The sequence below is a fragment of the Cervus elaphus genome, chromosome 20 (assembly GCF_910594005.1).
Source record: "Cervus elaphus chromosome 20, mCerEla1.1, whole genome shotgun sequence".
NCBI classification, from domain to species: domain Eukaryota; kingdom Metazoa; phylum Chordata; class Mammalia; order Artiodactyla; family Cervidae; genus Cervus; species Cervus elaphus.
The window spans coordinates 88,455,081-88,472,365 of NC_057834.1; the positions used below are offsets into that span (position 1 = coordinate 88,455,081).

A 17,285-nucleotide genomic window follows, 5' to 3' on the forward strand; every position below is an offset into this window, starting at 1 on the left:
TTTGAAATAGCTCAACTGGAATTCCATCACATCCACTAGCTTTGTTTGTAGTGATGCTTCCGAAGGCCCACTTGACTTCACATTCCAGGATGTCTAGCTCTAGGTGAGCGATCACCCCATCATGATTATCTGGGTTGTGAAGATCTTTTTTGTACAGTTCTGTGTATTCTTGCCACTGCTTCTTAATATCTTCTGCTTCTGTTAGGTCAATACCATTTCTGTCCTTTAGCGAGCCCATCTTTGCATGAAATGTTCCCTTGGTATCTCTAATTTCCTTGAAGAGATCTCTAGTCTTTCCTGTTCTATTGTTTTCCTCTACTTCTTTGCACTGATCACTGAGGAAGGCTTTCTTATCGCTCCTCCCTATTCTTTGGAACTCTGCATTCAAATGAGTAAATCTTTCCTTTTCTCCTTTGCTTTTTGCTTTTCTTCTTTTCACAGCTATTTGTAAGGCCTCCTCAGACAGCCATTTTGCTTTTTTGCATTTCTTTTTCTTGGAGATGGTCTTGATCCCTGTCTCCTGTACAATGTCATGTACTTCCATCCACAGTTTCATCAGGAGAACTCTCCTGGCTTTATGGGCTTCCCTGGTGGCTCAGACAGTAAAGAATCTGCCTGCAGTGTGGGAGACCTGGGTTCAATCCCTGGGTCAGGAAGATCTCCTGGAGAAGGAAATGGCAACCCACTCCAATATTCTTGCCTGGAAAATCCCATGGACAGAGGATCCTGGCAGGCTACAGTCCAGGGGTTGCAATGAGTCAGACACAACTGAGCGACTTCACTTTCTTTCTTTCTTTCTTTCCTGGCTTTATAGGAAAGAATAGATTATAGGCAAGAAAGCAAATTAATTAGGAGTTGGCCTGAGGCAAGGGGTAACAGTGACCGGCATTATAGTAGTAGAAGTAGAAAGTGCTGGGAAAGATTGAAGGCAAAAGGAGGAAAAGAGGGCAGCAGAGGATGAGATGGTTAGATAGCATCACTGACTCAATGGACATGAATCTAAGCAAGCTCCGGGAGATGGGGAAGGAAACGGAAGGCTGGTGTGCTACAGTCCATAGAGTCACAAAGAGTCAGACATAACTTAGCAACTGAACAACAGTGGGAAATGGGGGAATTTTTAGAGTGATATATAGGAAATGAGACTTATAGGAAATGAGACTTAGTGAATGATTGGATATGAGGCACAAATGAGAGGTGGAAGTGCTTAAGGTTCTCAGGTCTGATTTAAGCATCTGTGTAGATAATGAGGCCAAAAAACACTTGGAATATGTGTCTGAAGCTCACCCAGACATAGGAAAAAAACCAGGTCATTATATGACTGAAGCAAATGAAAATGTTTCAAGAAGATTGTGCAGCATTCACATGTCAATGTACTTAAAAATAGAGTTTGTCAAATAATTATATATTTACAAATATTAAAATGGTATAAGAAGTATAAGTTTGTAGCATAGTTAAGTTGGGTAGCAATATCCAGAGTGGTGATAAGCATTTTGGAGAGTTAAATAATTGTGACTAAATGGCTTTGGTCATGTAATGTATCCTGATGGGATGGAACTTGGAAAGAAAGGAGGGAAGGAAAGAAGGAGTAAGGAAGGGAAGGAGGAAATGCGGCTAGGTTCGAGAAAAGAATGGAGAAAATTGAAGGGAAGGTGGGGGTAGGAAGCCCCCTCCCTCCTAGCTTAGATACTTAGTTCTGGAAAACACACCTTCTCAGAGAAGGAAGATAATATATGCTAGGCAGAGCAATTTAATCAGAACCTTTTCAACATGGTACTGAAGCAAACATCTTTAACTGATGGTATTATGCCATAGGAGACTTTTAAAAACATATATGCCATCCCTACTTTTGGCACAACTTCCAGAAATAATAGGGTATTCCCCTCAGTTGAATGCTTTCTCCTAACATACTCTAAAAAGATGAATCCCAGTGGCCGCCTGCAGTCACATTCTGTCTTACCATGCTTCTCCTTGCTTCAGCAAATGCCTTCTTTTCTTCCTCTATTCTTCTTCTGGCATCTTCTTCTGCTTTCCTTTTTTCATCTTCTCTCCTTTGTCTTTCTATTTCTTCAAAACTGAGCTTGAGTTTACCAGGGCGGTACCCTTTAAAAATGTTTTCTGTGTCTTGGTTTTCCTCCTCTTCATTTACCTAACCAACAAACAACTCATTATTAAGAAATGAGATTCATCAAAGACAGGAACAAATTATCAATCAAAAGGCACAGACTCAGTCACCTCACATAGGGGACCAGAATCTCCTTCCTTTATATGATTCAAAAAGTATGAATCTAATATTTCATCTAATATTCTAATTAATATTAATTAATATTCTAATTCTAGAATCTAATATTTAAAAATATGAATCTAATATGATTCCAAAAAATCTAAGCTGGAAAAATTACAGGTTATTTAAAAGTGTGTGTATGTACTTTAATTGAGGTTCAAGTTTACACACACAGTCTCTTTGATAATAAAATAAAGTCATTCTGTAATTGTCATGGATTTTTTTTTTTACTATGAACTATGGTAATTAAATGGGTAAAATATCTGGAGCTATTTTATATACAATTCAAATTTAATGATTTTATAATTAATATAATATGAATTTAATTACTCATTGAAATTTATGATTTAATTAATTAATGATATTACTATGTCTTTTCACTAAATTGACCACCAGTGATATCTAAAATGTGTAGATATCCAACTATAACTGCCCAAAAGTAACAAGATTTTCAAACAAAATATCTAGAAAATTTTAATTTTGGAGGTACAGTCCTTAGAACATCATTATTTAAAGTTGATCAAGGAAGTCTGAAAGCTTAAAAGATTATATATGTTTCATTCTTCGGTTCTTGCAATGAGATTTGGGATCAGTGTTTTCTTATTTCAGTTTTATTTTTGGTTGGTAAATCTGTTACTGTGATAGCAGTTAATGATTTTAAAGCACTTATTGGGAGTTCCCTGGTGGTCCAGTGGTTAAGATTCTGCACTTCCATTGCAGGGTGCACAGGTTCAATCCCTGGTGAAGGAACTAAGATCCTGCAAGCTCCACTGCATGGTCAAAAAAATAAAAATTACAAAATAAAAATGAATAAAAAACAAGGCACTTCTTATATGATAGATGCTAACTGCTTTCTGTGTTAACTCATTTAATGATTTAAGAAGTAGGCCAAACTATTTTTACCATTTTACAAATGAGGAAAGATATAGAGAGGTTAAATAACTTGTCTATGGATACACATTTAATAAATGTTAGATATATGAATCCAGACAGTCTGGCTCCAAAGTCCATGTTCTTAACCACTTACATTGTATACATTTACACACACATGTATGTTCAGTATATATCTGTGTGTGTGTGTGTATGCACACATTGACACTAAGTGTATACTTATGATTAGACTTGAAAGTGTGCTGCACCAGGCTGCTAAACACACTGCAGACTGAACTAACAGAGAGAGAGTTGAATAATCATTCTGTTGAATAAATATTTTGCATATTTATAACAATTATAGAAATAAAAATTTGGAGAATATTAGATAAAATATCCAAAAATGAAAACCAGAACATAATATGGATGCATATTATATATGGAATATGTATACAGTTTCAAAATCAGACCCTTCTACATAGAAAATCTCCTTAAATTTATAGCAATGAACTTTTCCAAATCCAGCTACCTCCCTTAATATTGAAAGCTTTACAGATAACATTTATATAATATTATACATATAATTTATATAATATTGTAATATATGAATATTATATATCACAATATAATTATGTATTATAATCCACATATATAAATGTAACATATACATCAATTTGTTTTACCATTTGCCGCCTTGCTTCTTCAAAAGCACGCCTCTCTTCTTCTAAACGTTTTCTTGCTTCCTCCTCAGCTTGCTTCCTTCGGTTTTCTTGTCTTTGTCTTTCCAATTCTTCAAAAGTCAGTTTCAATTTTCCAGAAGAAAGTGATTCTTTTTTTGCCTCACTTTCTAGTTCATCATCCTAAGAAAACATAAGGAAAACCTATCCGTTAATCATAAAAGGATATGATTTGGATCAACTTAACTTTTTATTTGTTCTTAAAAAAAAAATTACCATGACCAACGAAAGACACTTTGCTTCCTTGAGAGATCGGCGTTGTTCTTCATATTTTATTCTTTTATCTTCTTCATACTTGACCCTTTCCTTCTCTTCTCGTTCATTTTCTAGATCTTCAAAATTCTTTTTTATTTTTCCAGATGTTTTGTGTGATTTGACAGGTACCACTGTTACAAGCAGTGACTCATCTCCTTCCTAATTTATAAAATAGGTGATTAGCATATTTCTTCCATATCAAAATTTAGATTCCACGGGACATTACTTCCATCATTGGTGGATTTCATTACATTGCTAACAATGCTATGAAGAACAAAAATATAGTTTTTATGGATTACTATTAAATAGCTCTTTCTCTGAATTCATTGTACATTATGAATTAGTCTTACTGAAATCCATTGCTGACAAGGTTCAAGAAGCATCCTTTTTCCTAGAAGATGGTGTTAATACAGTGTTCAGATAAAACCGTGTGACATTATCTGAATTTCGCTATCATGCACTCATCCCACAAAAGGTAATGTGCATGTGAGCATACTCTCAATCAATTTGATGGTGGACAGATTCAGTTTAAACATACAAGAAAGCTTTCTGCATATGGCTTTTCTCTCCATGTAAGTTTTTAAATACTTAATAAAACCAACATTTAGTGAGAAAAAAAAAAACAGTATTTCCAAGTGATCTAGAAAACATTTATATTATAGACAAAACTCTTTGGCATTTGGTCCTATTCACATATTCTTAAACTTATTTTTGAAATTCATTTTAATTAGTTTTTTTACATCATCTATTATCGCCTCTGAACTTTTTTCAAAAACAAAGTGAAGAATTATAATTTGTAACATATGCCCCTGAAGTAAAACTGCTTCCAATTTATTTGCCTGTACTTCTAGGCACACCGTCAAATTGATTGATCTTTAACTTTGTATGTTAGATTAGAAGAGATCTAAAACTGTTGTGGTTGTTGAACATTCCTTCATGGCAATAGATACTGTATTCTCTGCTAGTATGTAATAACCAAAACAAACTATCAGGAACTCTGAGGAAAGAAGACAAATGATGAAAAGAAAACTGTGTTTTTCAACATTAGCTTTCAACAGTCTCAACTATTAGTAACAGTTCAAGAAATACATAGTCTTGGTAGAGTATTTCAGACTCTGATTTCTGCCTCTACTTGAACCATGAGAGCAAAAACATACTTTTCTCCAAAAACACTAAGCTATAGTGTTTGAAAGTATGACCTTGCTTTGCAAAATATTTTTGTCCTTTTTCTTGTTGCTATATTCATAATAAAACTTTTAATTTTTTTAATTGAAAGATTATTTGTGAACCAGATAATTTTAGGTGAATGTTTCGTTAAAGGAAATGTCCATTTACCTCTGGTGCTGATTCAGTTTCCGTATTGTTTATGTCCTCAATCTATTGAATAAGAATTTCATATCATTACATTACATCAGATTTCTGAGTTTTGCTTTAAACATACAACTGAAAAGTAATTTAGTTGTGATTTATGGTAAATTTTCAAAATTTAGAATTTTGGAAGTATTTTTATGTTGCTCCAAATTAGCCAATTATGTCCTTTTAAATAGAGATTAAACCTTCTACTAGTTTTTGCATTTTGATATCAATATCTTGGGAACATTATATTAAGAAAAAATTAAAATAAAGCCTACCTTTGTAATTCTGGAATTTGAATAACAGACCAAGCTCTTACAACATGGCTGTGAGCTTACAACCAACAGTTATTAAATAAACAAGCAATTTAAACTGAGATACAGAAACATTTCTCCATTCTCTGCCACAATGAAAGGAAAACCTATCATTAGCAACCAAATAATCATCATGACTATATTTTACAGTATGGCCAAAATATAACTGACACAATAATGAAGTGCAGTGAAAGGTATAGGCTTTCACATGTCTAGTTTAGAAGGAAAAACAATCATAATTGTTTATTGTATATTTTGACCAGATCTATGTAGGAAAGGCCCTCATTCAAAAGGAGGGAGCTCCATTTGGCCAGTGAGGTTAGCAAGCTAATGTACATAACAGAGTGAGAAATGACAAAAAGATGACTTAAATAGCACAGTGTTTGAAGTCTCAGGAAAAAGAAACATAAACAATGGGAAAATGAAAAGTTAGAAAGTAAAAATTCAAATTGTTTATTGTTTTAATTTGATTTCTAACACCAGTGAAAGAATCTGGAAGTAGTCTGTTCCTCACTCAGGCTAAGGGAATTCGGCTGTACATTGCTCATACTAGGAACTGGGCTGGTTTAATCCCTATTCTCTCATCATCCCTCTTTTCCACAGTCTCCATCAAGGGAGAAATTATACATTTTACTAAGATATCAAATTTCTTGAAAAATTAAATTATTCTGAACAAATTGTATTTTAAAAATAAATTTATTGTGTATTTTAATAATTTATTTTAAATAGTTTTGTTCAGAATAATTTGCTTTGTTATGGAATTATCTATTATACTGATTTGCTGTGTAAATGATGAAACTTGTATTGAATGATAAATGATACTATGAAAAATTCTAGTAGACCTATAATAAAATAATTATAAAATTATTTCCCTTCAAAAGAGTGATAATAATTACCCCACAATTTGTGTTAATCTCAATAAAAAGTTTTAGGAGGTATGGTGAGAAGTGAGAAATTGAGAGCATAGGGGAAAAAATTCTAAATTTTTTAACCCCAGATTTCTTTTTCTTTTCAGATTTTTATTAGCTTGCACTAGATAATAAACTATTGTGTTGGCCAAAAAATTCATTTGGGTTTTTCTGTAAGCTGGCTCTAGTTGCATTTAGTTGCCTTTAACTTCATTTGAAACAATTTTGTAAGATTGTATTGTGACAGTTGTCATATCTGGGTGCATTCAGTTCAATTACAGTGCTAATTTTCAGAAGCTACCATGGAAGAGCTGCTTCCCAACACTTCCTTTTGATTCATGGGGGGGAAAACTCCTTTTGCTCATTCCCAAATCAACTTCCTTGCTCCCTTTTCTCTGTAACAGCTCAGTCTCCCACTAATAACTTCTTTTTTTCTACTTTCATAGATGTTAATGTTGTCTATCAAAATACCCTAGAAGATAACTAGATTATACCAAATTAAGATCTCCCCCAAATTTTATTGGTGTTTGATTCCAACATGCTGTATACAAAATATTTCTATTTTTAATTCACCATAATAAGAAGGGGACGACAGAGGATGAAATAGTTGGATGGCATCACCAACTCAATGGACATGACTTTGAGCAAGCTCCAGGAGATGGTGAAGGACAGGGAAGCCTGGTGTACTGCAGTCCATGGGATTGCCAGGAGTTGGACATGACTGAACAACAAAAATAATCTAGAATCTTAGAACTGGTAATTGTTTCAAACATTATTCAGCTACTCGTCTGACTCAAAAATCCTATCTATAGTAATGGACTTATACAAGATGATTTTTCATTAAGACTCTTCTTAACTACCTATATCATGCTTTACTTCTTATATTCAAAGATAGATAAAATTTTATTAGATTTGAGTAGAAAATGTACTTAATTAGGTTTTAAAATTAGATTTCCCATGTTTACAAAATGAAATTACTATTAATGGTTTATATTGCTCTACCCACATATTCTCAAATAATTCAATAGGCTAAAATTTTTATTAACCAAGATTCTCTTGCCATGCAGTATCTACGGTTACTAAAGCGGTTCTTTTTCATGATTAGCTTTTTTCCATTTCTTTCTGAGTACCCTATGTCTTCATCACATTCAAATTCACCTCTTCAACACATACATAATTCTTTGTGAAACCACTGCCTGCATATTCAGTTCATGGGGTTGTAGTGGGTCTCAAAGTCTAGTGTGTAATCAGTGCTTCTTGGAAAAGAACGCAAGATTTAAAAGAAGTAGACTAACCCCATGTGTATACTCTTTATTTCCTGCCAAGCACCATATATTTTAATTATATATTTTACTATAATTTTATTATGTTCTTTTACAATTTGTATTATAAATATAATTATATATACTGATATGTTTTATATTTATAACATATAACCTAAAATGTTCATTTTTTTATAATTGTGCTCCCTTCTGAAATTTCACTTCAAAATGAATCCTAATCTTTGATGACTGGAGGTGACAGAGGTAAAGTATGCCATTCTCTCTTTACACAAAGAGATATGAAGTAATAAAATATAGAAAATCCCAATTCTTTTCCATAATTTCATCCGGCATGTATCATTATTTGACACCATACAAATGGCTACTTGTGCCATAAAAGTGGTTATTCACAAAGTCAGAGTAAATAAATTTCCTTGACATGCAAATACGGCATATGCTTTGCCTTCTTTGTCACTTTTCTGTTTGTTTTGGGGTTTTTGTTTGTTTGTTTGGCCATGCTGTGCAGCTTGTCGGATCTTAGCTCCTTGACCAAGGATCGAACCTGGACTCCCAGCAGAGAAAGCACTGAGTCCTAACCACTGGACTGCCAGGGAAGTCCCTGTCACTTTTTTTCAGAAGAGTTGTAGGAACTGAAAGAAGCACAGCAAACAGATTTAAGACACTTAAAGCAAAGGCAAAAAGAGCCAAGTACAACCTCACAGTAAACATGGTTATGAGAGAGACAATATACTGTGAAGATTATATTAGGGAAATTGTTAAAATGTTGATGAGAGAAGGGAAAACTAAAATGGTTTCATGACATTTTATTTATATGTACTACTACTTAGGTGAAACATTCATTTATAGCCCTCTTACTTTGTACCAGGCACTGTCCTAAATGCTTGCATTTATTAACTCATATAATCTTAATAAAAACTCTGATAAATACCATTATTGTACTAGTTTAGTCTCACTAAAATCAGTATATTAATCATCTCTTTTGATCCTACAATATAGATAAAGTTAAAGTAAATAAGCAATATAACTGTCTTCTGGCATTTTTTTCAACTCTATGACTACAGATCATTTATAATATAAAACAATTATCAATATATTAGAGAAATTTTTGTGAACTGATCAGTTCTTTACTTAATAAAATGTTAATTTTGACTATTAGAATTTCAAGTTTCTATGTCATAACAATCATTAATCATTTTGAGAGATTAACTTTTTCTGGAACTTAGATCAGATTCTTGAGTATTTTAAAATCTTTACCAGCCTCTAAGTTCTCATCCTTTGAGCAGAAAATATATGGGAATTTTAAGTTCATTAAGAGATTCTATAAAATCATAGTAATAATGTCTTTCTTCTTCTGGTTTGTCCTTCATGGCTCTGGGCAGCAGGAATGGCTATGTGAAGGACATGACTGTCACATGTATCTCCCCTCTCCTACTACCTTCCCCAACTTGCTAATAATACCATTATTGAATAAAATGTGACTTAATTTTGTTACATGTTACAAATAACATGTAGGAAGTATTGAGTAGGAAGATATTCTAATTAAGCCTTAGTGCTTGATAATAACCAGCAAGCATTTTTTATTGCTATTAAAAGATCAGCATTTTGTTACATGTCTGGATAATTTATGTGTGAATTTGCCTTATATCTTTGTAAAATTTTCTAATGTGTCAAGAAAAATATAGAATGTGGACAGAATAAGACAGTATATAACAAAAGTTATCTCAGTACTCAACCTTGAAATAGACACATTCTGCCCTTATCCTTCTAGGCATTCGATATTAAATATTGTGCTTAAGACCTTACTTTCATGCTAGCTGCTATTTAATAGGCTTATGTTATAATAAAACACTTTGATTAGGCAACATACTGGTTAGTTTTACTCTGTACAGTTAGTTTCTGAAGCAATTACTGACTTAATATCTATTGTATACCTGCTCGGCCCTTCTTGCTAATTCACGCTGTATCTTCCTCTTCTCTAAAAGATCCTGCTCAATTCGGCGTTTTCGTTCCTCCTCCGTCCTCTTCCTCTGCTCCTCTTGTCTTTGTTTCTCCATTTCAGCAAATTTACCTTTAACAGTTCCTAGGAATATATGAAACAAGTTTGACATTTTGTTTTGTTTCCTTGTTTGCAGTTTTATTTACAATTTACCCCTCAAGTGCCTTACCTGTTAGCTTTGGGACGTAAGCCTTTTCTACTTTAGAAGATACCTCTTCTTCATCATCAGAAGCAAGCATTTCTTTCATCTAGATGGGTAAATAAATTAATATGAACATGTCCAAACTTCAGACTAAATGATATTATATGCAGAGTTTGAAATTAGCTTACAAATGCAGAAAATATTTTAAGTACAGTTAATATGAAATGTGATTAATGTGAATAATAAATAAAATGTGAATTTAAATGATGAAAATGAATATTTGCACAAGAATGAAATAAAAATAAAATAAAATAACCTCCTGCTTTCTCCTGTTCCATTCTCTCTCTCTAATATATTGTTCTTTTCTTCTTTGCTTTTCGTCTCTAGATCTCCTTTGATTTCTTTCTTCCCTTGCTCTCTGCATGGCTTCAAACTTATCCTTTACATCACCCTTGCCAAGTTTTGGCACATAGGTTTTTGGTATAGGTTTAGATGAAGAAAGCAGAATCTTCATTAGAAGAAAATAAAGAGAAGAAAGTTAAAAAAATAAGAAAGGAAGAAATTAGGTAAAGATAGATCAGAATAAGCAATATAAGAAATATTTATCAAAACAGAATATAGAAATGAGTTTGAAACCTTTATTTGTATAAGAACCTGATTAGATACCTTCTAAAATCTAAGTATGAAAGATGATATTGCAGAAAATATGAGAGTAAAATGTTACTAATATATTGCAACGAAGTCCCATTTTGTATGTGTTCCACTGAAGCTGAAAGCTGGAAAAATATAAACATTGAAGACTGGATTCCAATTCAAAACAACCTGTATTCTACTGACCTATTTCATTATTAAAGATTCAAATTTTACATTGCTTGCTTAAAAGATACCAAGTCTAATTTTAGTGAGTTAGATAAGTTGAAAACAAAGCAAAAAACTTAAGCCTAATTTACATATTGATTTTCTTGCTTGTTTCTGTATCTAATATGAGGAAAACTGAAGAGCATTTGCTTCTCATTTGTGGTTGAGGTGAGCCATGGTCTTTGTGCACAAGCAGTGATTTTTGTTGTTACTACTGCTATACTGCCCATCTAGAACTTCTTTAAGCCAACACTGAAAATATGTGAGAATGCTATATCATTCCAAGTAGGATGTGCTCTAAGGAGAAATTCCCAAATGACAAACAAGCTTTCCAAAGGAGGAGGAATCTGTTAAAAGACTGGAGAAACAGGTTTCCTCCATTCTGAAACCAGGAAAGCAAATTATTTTCATCTTTTTGAAAATTACACTGATCTCTAAAAGAAGTTTCAGTAAATAAAACTTCATCGCCTCAGAACACCAAACTCCTTCTCCTAGTGATAATGGCAAATTGATTCATTAACCTGTGGCATACACAGCCTCTATTTTATTTTCTACTTATGGTGTCATTGATTTCTCGTAAGAGTATATGTCAATTCTGTTTTATTTTTAATACTGAAAAAACAACTTCTAAGATATATCTTCTAAGATATATCATGTTAAAATTTACTCAAGATGCTAGCCATCACATCCACTTTACCATCACACACAAAATTTTACAGTCATGCTTCCTAGATAAGAATCCAAATGAAAATACTGGGCCCCAGACCAGCCTGTGAATTTTCTCTCTTCTTATGTCTTACATCTTGACACCATGTTACTATGAACTTCTGCGGATGACCTTTCCACCAGTTGCCCTTCCAGCGGCTGTGCAGTCAGCTCTATGATTCCCCCATTTTTTAACTTTTAAGTTAAAAAGCTTACCTCAGCCTTTTGGGAAATATCATTCATGTTTGCTCTATGTGGTCTTAGGGTGATTATGAAGCTTTGTAATTTTTTGCACCTGAAAATAAAATTAGTATTGAGTAAGAATTTTTGATGACTTAATTTTTTAATGTGCTATATAAATATCTTTATAAAGAGAAATAGCACATTTATTACTCCTCAAAAAATAATGACATAATCTAAGCACATAATTAATTATAGTAACTCTCAGTTCTTTCCCTAAGATTTAGGGTATAGAAGGTATAAGGTGCATGGTGTTAAAAAATCCTTATAAGTTAATAACCCAAAATAGTTTAGTGAATGTATCAAGTGCCTGTGCAAAGAATTTGTATTGTTATTGGATGTATTATTCTATAATTATCAACGAGGTCAAGGTGGTTGATCATGTTATTTGGAGCTTCTATGTCTTTACTAAAAACATTTGTTTTGGTCTAGTTCTTAACCTATGTGGAATTGTCTATCCCTTTAATTCTGTCATTTTTATTTCATGTAATTTCAAACTTTTAATAATGCATATGCATGCGCGTCTGTACATATGCCATTCCCCTTTGCTGCCTACTTCGGTACTGACTGAACATTTTTTAGAATTTTATTTTAATTTGTCTATTGGCTTTAAACTTTTAATCTTTAAAAAATTCAAAGGTATAATAGACATACAGTAAGCTATACTCTTTGAAAGTGCACAGTTCAGTAAGTTCTGACATGTGTATGTACCCAGGTCACTATCACCACAATCAAGGTATAAATACATAGGGATTCCCTGGTGGTCCAGGGGTTAGAACTCAGCACTTTCACTGCCGTGGCCTGTGTCCAGTCACTGGTTAGGAACCTGAGATCCCAGAAGCCACACAGTGCAACCAAAAAAAGAAGAAAGAAAGAAAAGAACTGAATATATACTTACACCCAGAAAAGTATTCTCAGATCCCCTTAACCTCCCTTTTCTTTCAACTGTTCCCACCTCCATTCCTAGGCAGATAATGCTTTCTGTCATTTGTAGATTAGTTTAAATTTTCTATGAAAGGAATCATACAAGTATGTACTCTACTGTTCAGCTTCTTTCACCATGCATAATTATTCTGAGATTCATCCATGTCGTTGCATATGTCAAAAGTTCATTTCTCTTTATTACAGAATAATATTCCATTGTATGAAATACCAGAGTTAACCACTGTTAATCATTCATCTGTGGATGGACATTTAAGTTGTTTCCAATGACTACTACAAATAAAGCTGGTATGAATATTCATGTACAAGTCTTTGTGTGGACATATGCTTTTTTATTTCTCTTGGGTAAATAAATGAATTATAATGGCTAGGCCTTATGGTAAATGTATGTTCAACTTTTTAAAGAACTGCCAAGCTGTTTTCTAAATGGCTGTACTATTTTATCTTCCCATGAATATTGTACGAGAGCTATACTTTCTCTGCATCTTCATCAACACTTAGTATCAGTTCAGTTCAGTCGTTCAGTTGTGTCTGACTCTTTGTGACCCCATGAATTGCAGCACGCCAGGCCTCCCTGTCCATCACCAGCTCCCAGAGTTTACCCAAACTCATGTCCATCAAGTCGGCGATGCCATCCAGCCATCTCTTCCTCTGTCGTCCCCTTCTCCTCCTGCCCTGAATTCCTCCCAGCATCAGGGTCCTTTCCAATGAGTCAACGCTTCGCATGAGGTGGCCAAAATATTGGAGTTTCAGCTTCAGCATCAGTCCTTCCAATGAACACCCAGGACTGATCTCCTTTAGGATGGACTGGTTGGATCTCCCTGCAGTCCAAGGGACTCTCAAGAGTCTTCTCCAACACCACAGTTCAAAAGCATCAATTTTTCAGCACTCAGCTTTCTTCACAGCCCAATTCTCACATCCATACATGACCACTGGAAAAACCATAGCCTTGACCAGATAGACCTTTGTTGGCAAAATAATATCTCTGCTTTTTATGCTATCTAGTTTGGTCATAACTTTCCTTCTAAGGAGTCTTTTAATTTCATGGCTGCAATCACCATCTGCAGTGATTTTGGAGCCCAAAAAAAGAAAGTCTGCCACTGTTTCCACTGTTTCCCCATCTATTTCCCATGAAGTGATGGGACCGGATGCCATGATCTTAGTTTTCTGAATGTTGAAATTTACGCCAACTTTTTCACTCTCCTCTTTCACTTTCATCAAGAGGCTTTTTAGTTCTTCTTCACTTTCTGCCATAAGGGTGGTGTCATCTGCATATCTGAGGTTATTGATATTTCTCCTGGCAATCTTGACATACATATATACATATGTATACATACATACATATACAGTCTCGACATACTCCTTTTCCTATTTGGAACCAGTCTGTTGTTCCATGTCCAGTTCTAACTGTTGCTTCCTGACCTGCAAATAGGTTTCTCAAGAGGCAGGTCAGGTGGTCTGGTATTCCCATCTCTTTCAGAATTTTCCACAGTTTATCGTGATCCACACAGTCAAAGGCTTTAGCATAGTCAATAAAGCAGAAATAGATGTTTTTCTGGAACTCTCTTGCTATTTCTATGATCCAGCAGATGTTGGCAATTTGATCTCCGGTTCCTCTGCCTTTTCCAAAACCAGCTTGAACGTATGGAAGTTCATGGTTCACGTATTGCTGAAGCCTGGCTTGGAGAATTTTGAGCATTACTTTACTAGCATGTGAGATGAGTGCAATTGTGCGGTAGTTTGAGCATTCTTTGGGATTGCCTTTCTTTGGGATTGGAATGAAAACTGACCTTTTCCAGTCCTGTGGCCACTGCTGAGTTTTCAAAATTTGCTGACATATTGACTGCAGCACTTTCACAGTGTCATCTTTCAGGATTTGAAATAGCTCAACAGGAATTCCATCACCTCCACTAGCTTTGTTCGTAGTGATGCTTTCTAAGGCCCACTTGACTTCACATTCCAGGATGTCTGGCTCTAGGTGAGTGATCACACCATCGTGATTATCTAGGTTGTGAAGATCTTTTTTGTACAATTCTTCTGTGTATTCTTGCCACCTCTTCTTAATATCTTCTGCTTCTGTTAGGTCCATACCATTTCTGTCCTTTATTGAGCCCATCTTTGCATGAAATGTTCCCTTGGTATCTCCAATTTTCTTGAAGAGATCTCTAGTCTTTTCCATTCTGTTGTTTTCCTCTATTTCTTTGCATTGATAGACTTTATATTCCCAGGATAAAATTCATCATGCATTATCCTTTAACATACTGATAATTTGATAAAAACTTTTGAGAAGTTTTGCATCCATGTTTATAAAGCACATTGGTCTGCAGGTTTTTTTCTTATAACGTCTGTTTTTGTTAACAGAGTAATACTGCTCTCATAGAATGAGTTGAGAAGTATTTCCTTTTCTTTAATTTTCCCTAAGAAATTTCTTCCTTTTCTTTATGTTTCATGCAGAATTGGTATTAGTTTTTCCTTAAATGTTTGCAAGAACTTCCCAGTGAAGCCATCTGGGGCTAAAGTTTCCTTTTGTGGCAGGAGAAAATATGATAGGAGGGAGGTGGACATGATTCCATGTAATTATTAACAAGTTCTTAACTTTGGTCATTTAGTAGGTCTGTGAGTGCTTACTATATTTTTAACAGTAATTGCCCAGTAAAAGTAGGTCATGCATGATGAGAGTGTCATTAACCAAGGTTTGAGTAATCTCTACACCTGAGATAAAAATAACAAACAGCTCTAGTTCTTTTCTCTTACCTGAGCCATTCTATTATATCTAGAGTTACCTATTAGATATTTCTTCCTGTATAACTAACAAAACCTAGTCTTCATTGTCATAGCTTCTCAAGTTTTAGAGTTATTTATGGTTCATTCTTCTTCTACATCTCCTAATTTTAACAGATTATCACAATTTGTTGTTACTTTCAAATTTGTTCTTATGTATTAATTACTTCACTATTTTCACTGCTCTAGTATTAATACAGCCTTCATCACCTCACAGTTTGATTACTACAATTTGATAATCAGACCTAAATCTAAATTCCAACTCTGTTGCTTCCTAGTTAGGACTAGATAACATGTAACATGTTATCTCAAGAATAATGCCTTACATTATTGGTATCAATAATTTTTATTGATTTCATTATTCATGTCTCCTTTACCCTTTTCAGCAAAAACCTACATTTCCCTGCCAGTGAGCATATATTCACATTTATGCAATTTAAAATAGTAATACAAAAGGGTATGATGAAAATTTGTGCAATCTCATGAGATTATAAGGACTGATCATTTTAGCTGAATTAATTGACCAGAAGGAATTTCAGGAAGTCTTTTTATCCTGGTGAAATTAAACTAAACAAAATTGTGTGGCTTGTTGATACTGAAGAATCAGCCTGTCAAGAGTAATCCTGGAGAATAAATGGATCCGTTAACCCTTGTCACCTAGTTAAAAAATAATTCACATTATATTTTGACTTCTTTATAGATTCAGAATAAAATATTGATTTTTAAATTTAATATGAACAAAACGACTTAAAAGTTTTTAAAGTGTCATTTCAATATTCTGAGCTCTCATTTTGAAAGTCTGTGAAAATGTGAATAGTACTAATGTTAACATTTTTGCTTAAAATACAAGCAAACTATCATTTGCTGACAGTTTACTCTGTTCTGAGCTTTGAGGATGAAAAAATTGTAGCAAAACAAGTTTATTAGCTTTTGTTTTTTAAGGTGTAAATTACAAACCGGTAGGACCCATATCTCTTTCATAGTTTTAGGTTGAACAAAAAAATTTCAAAATCAAGCAGATAAATATTTGTAGGATTTATAGATAATTTTTAGAAGACATTACACTGCCTGGTAGAAACAATAGCAGGATTCCATTGCTATCTCTGTTCTCTTTGTGTGCTAAACCAGGGTTAAAGCTGTAAATTTGACTACACTTAGTTTATTAATTTTACAGGAAAAAATTCTGTTCCACAGTCATTGACTGTATTATATTCTCTCACTAGCACTACTATACTATCTCACTAGCACTATCTCACTAGTACCTCCTTTTATCACAATATGACTAATTTATAATGATAATAATCCAAGCTAATAGTTACTGAGCCTTTACTGTGTGCCAGGTAATGTACCAACTGGCTAACAATCATTCTTTCATTTATTTTCCACAATAATCCTTTGAAGTGAATACTATTCTCAAACCCTATCTCAAAAAACTTTCCAGACACAGTCATTTAAAATTTCTTAAAATATTAATATGAGAAAAATGTCTTGGAGTTTCTCTAGTAGGATCTGAAGTCTTATGGAAATTGTTACAGAAAACTGAGACTTAGAAAAGTCAAGTAATTTGCCAAAGACCACACAAATATCGCGCGGTGGACAAAGGGGACAGGGGCTGTCAGC

The 17,285-nt window shown here is 33.8% G+C and overlaps 1 protein-coding gene across 8 annotated transcripts in view; it reads right to left on the bottom strand.

The window, feature by feature from the left end:
* NEXN (nexilin F-actin binding protein) overlaps positions 1–17,285 on the bottom strand; it is a 52,916-nt gene that overhangs the window by 18,961 nt on the left and 16,670 nt on the right. For 3 of the 8 annotated variants that reach the window (XM_043878784.1, XM_043878781.1, XM_043878783.1), the window contains 8 exons: positions 11,919–11,997; positions 10,456–10,647; positions 10,167–10,245; positions 9,933–10,081; positions 5,479–5,520; positions 4,105–4,302; positions 3,835–4,011; positions 1,958–2,146 (listed from right to left, as the gene is read on the bottom strand). In XM_043878784.1, the coding sequence (XP_043734719.1) occupies positions 1,958–2,146; positions 3,835–4,011; positions 4,105–4,302; positions 5,479–5,520; positions 9,933–10,081; positions 10,167–10,245; positions 10,456–10,647; positions 11,919–11,945 (1,053 nt within the window). In that variant the 5' untranslated portion in view covers positions 11,946–11,997. The remainder of the gene's footprint in view (positions 1–1,957; positions 2,147–3,834; positions 4,012–4,104; positions 4,303–5,478; positions 5,521–9,932; positions 10,082–10,166; positions 10,246–10,455; positions 10,648–11,918; positions 11,998–17,285) is intronic. The other 5 variants (XM_043878788.1, XM_043878786.1, XM_043878787.1 and 2 more) reach the window with 3 other exon arrangements.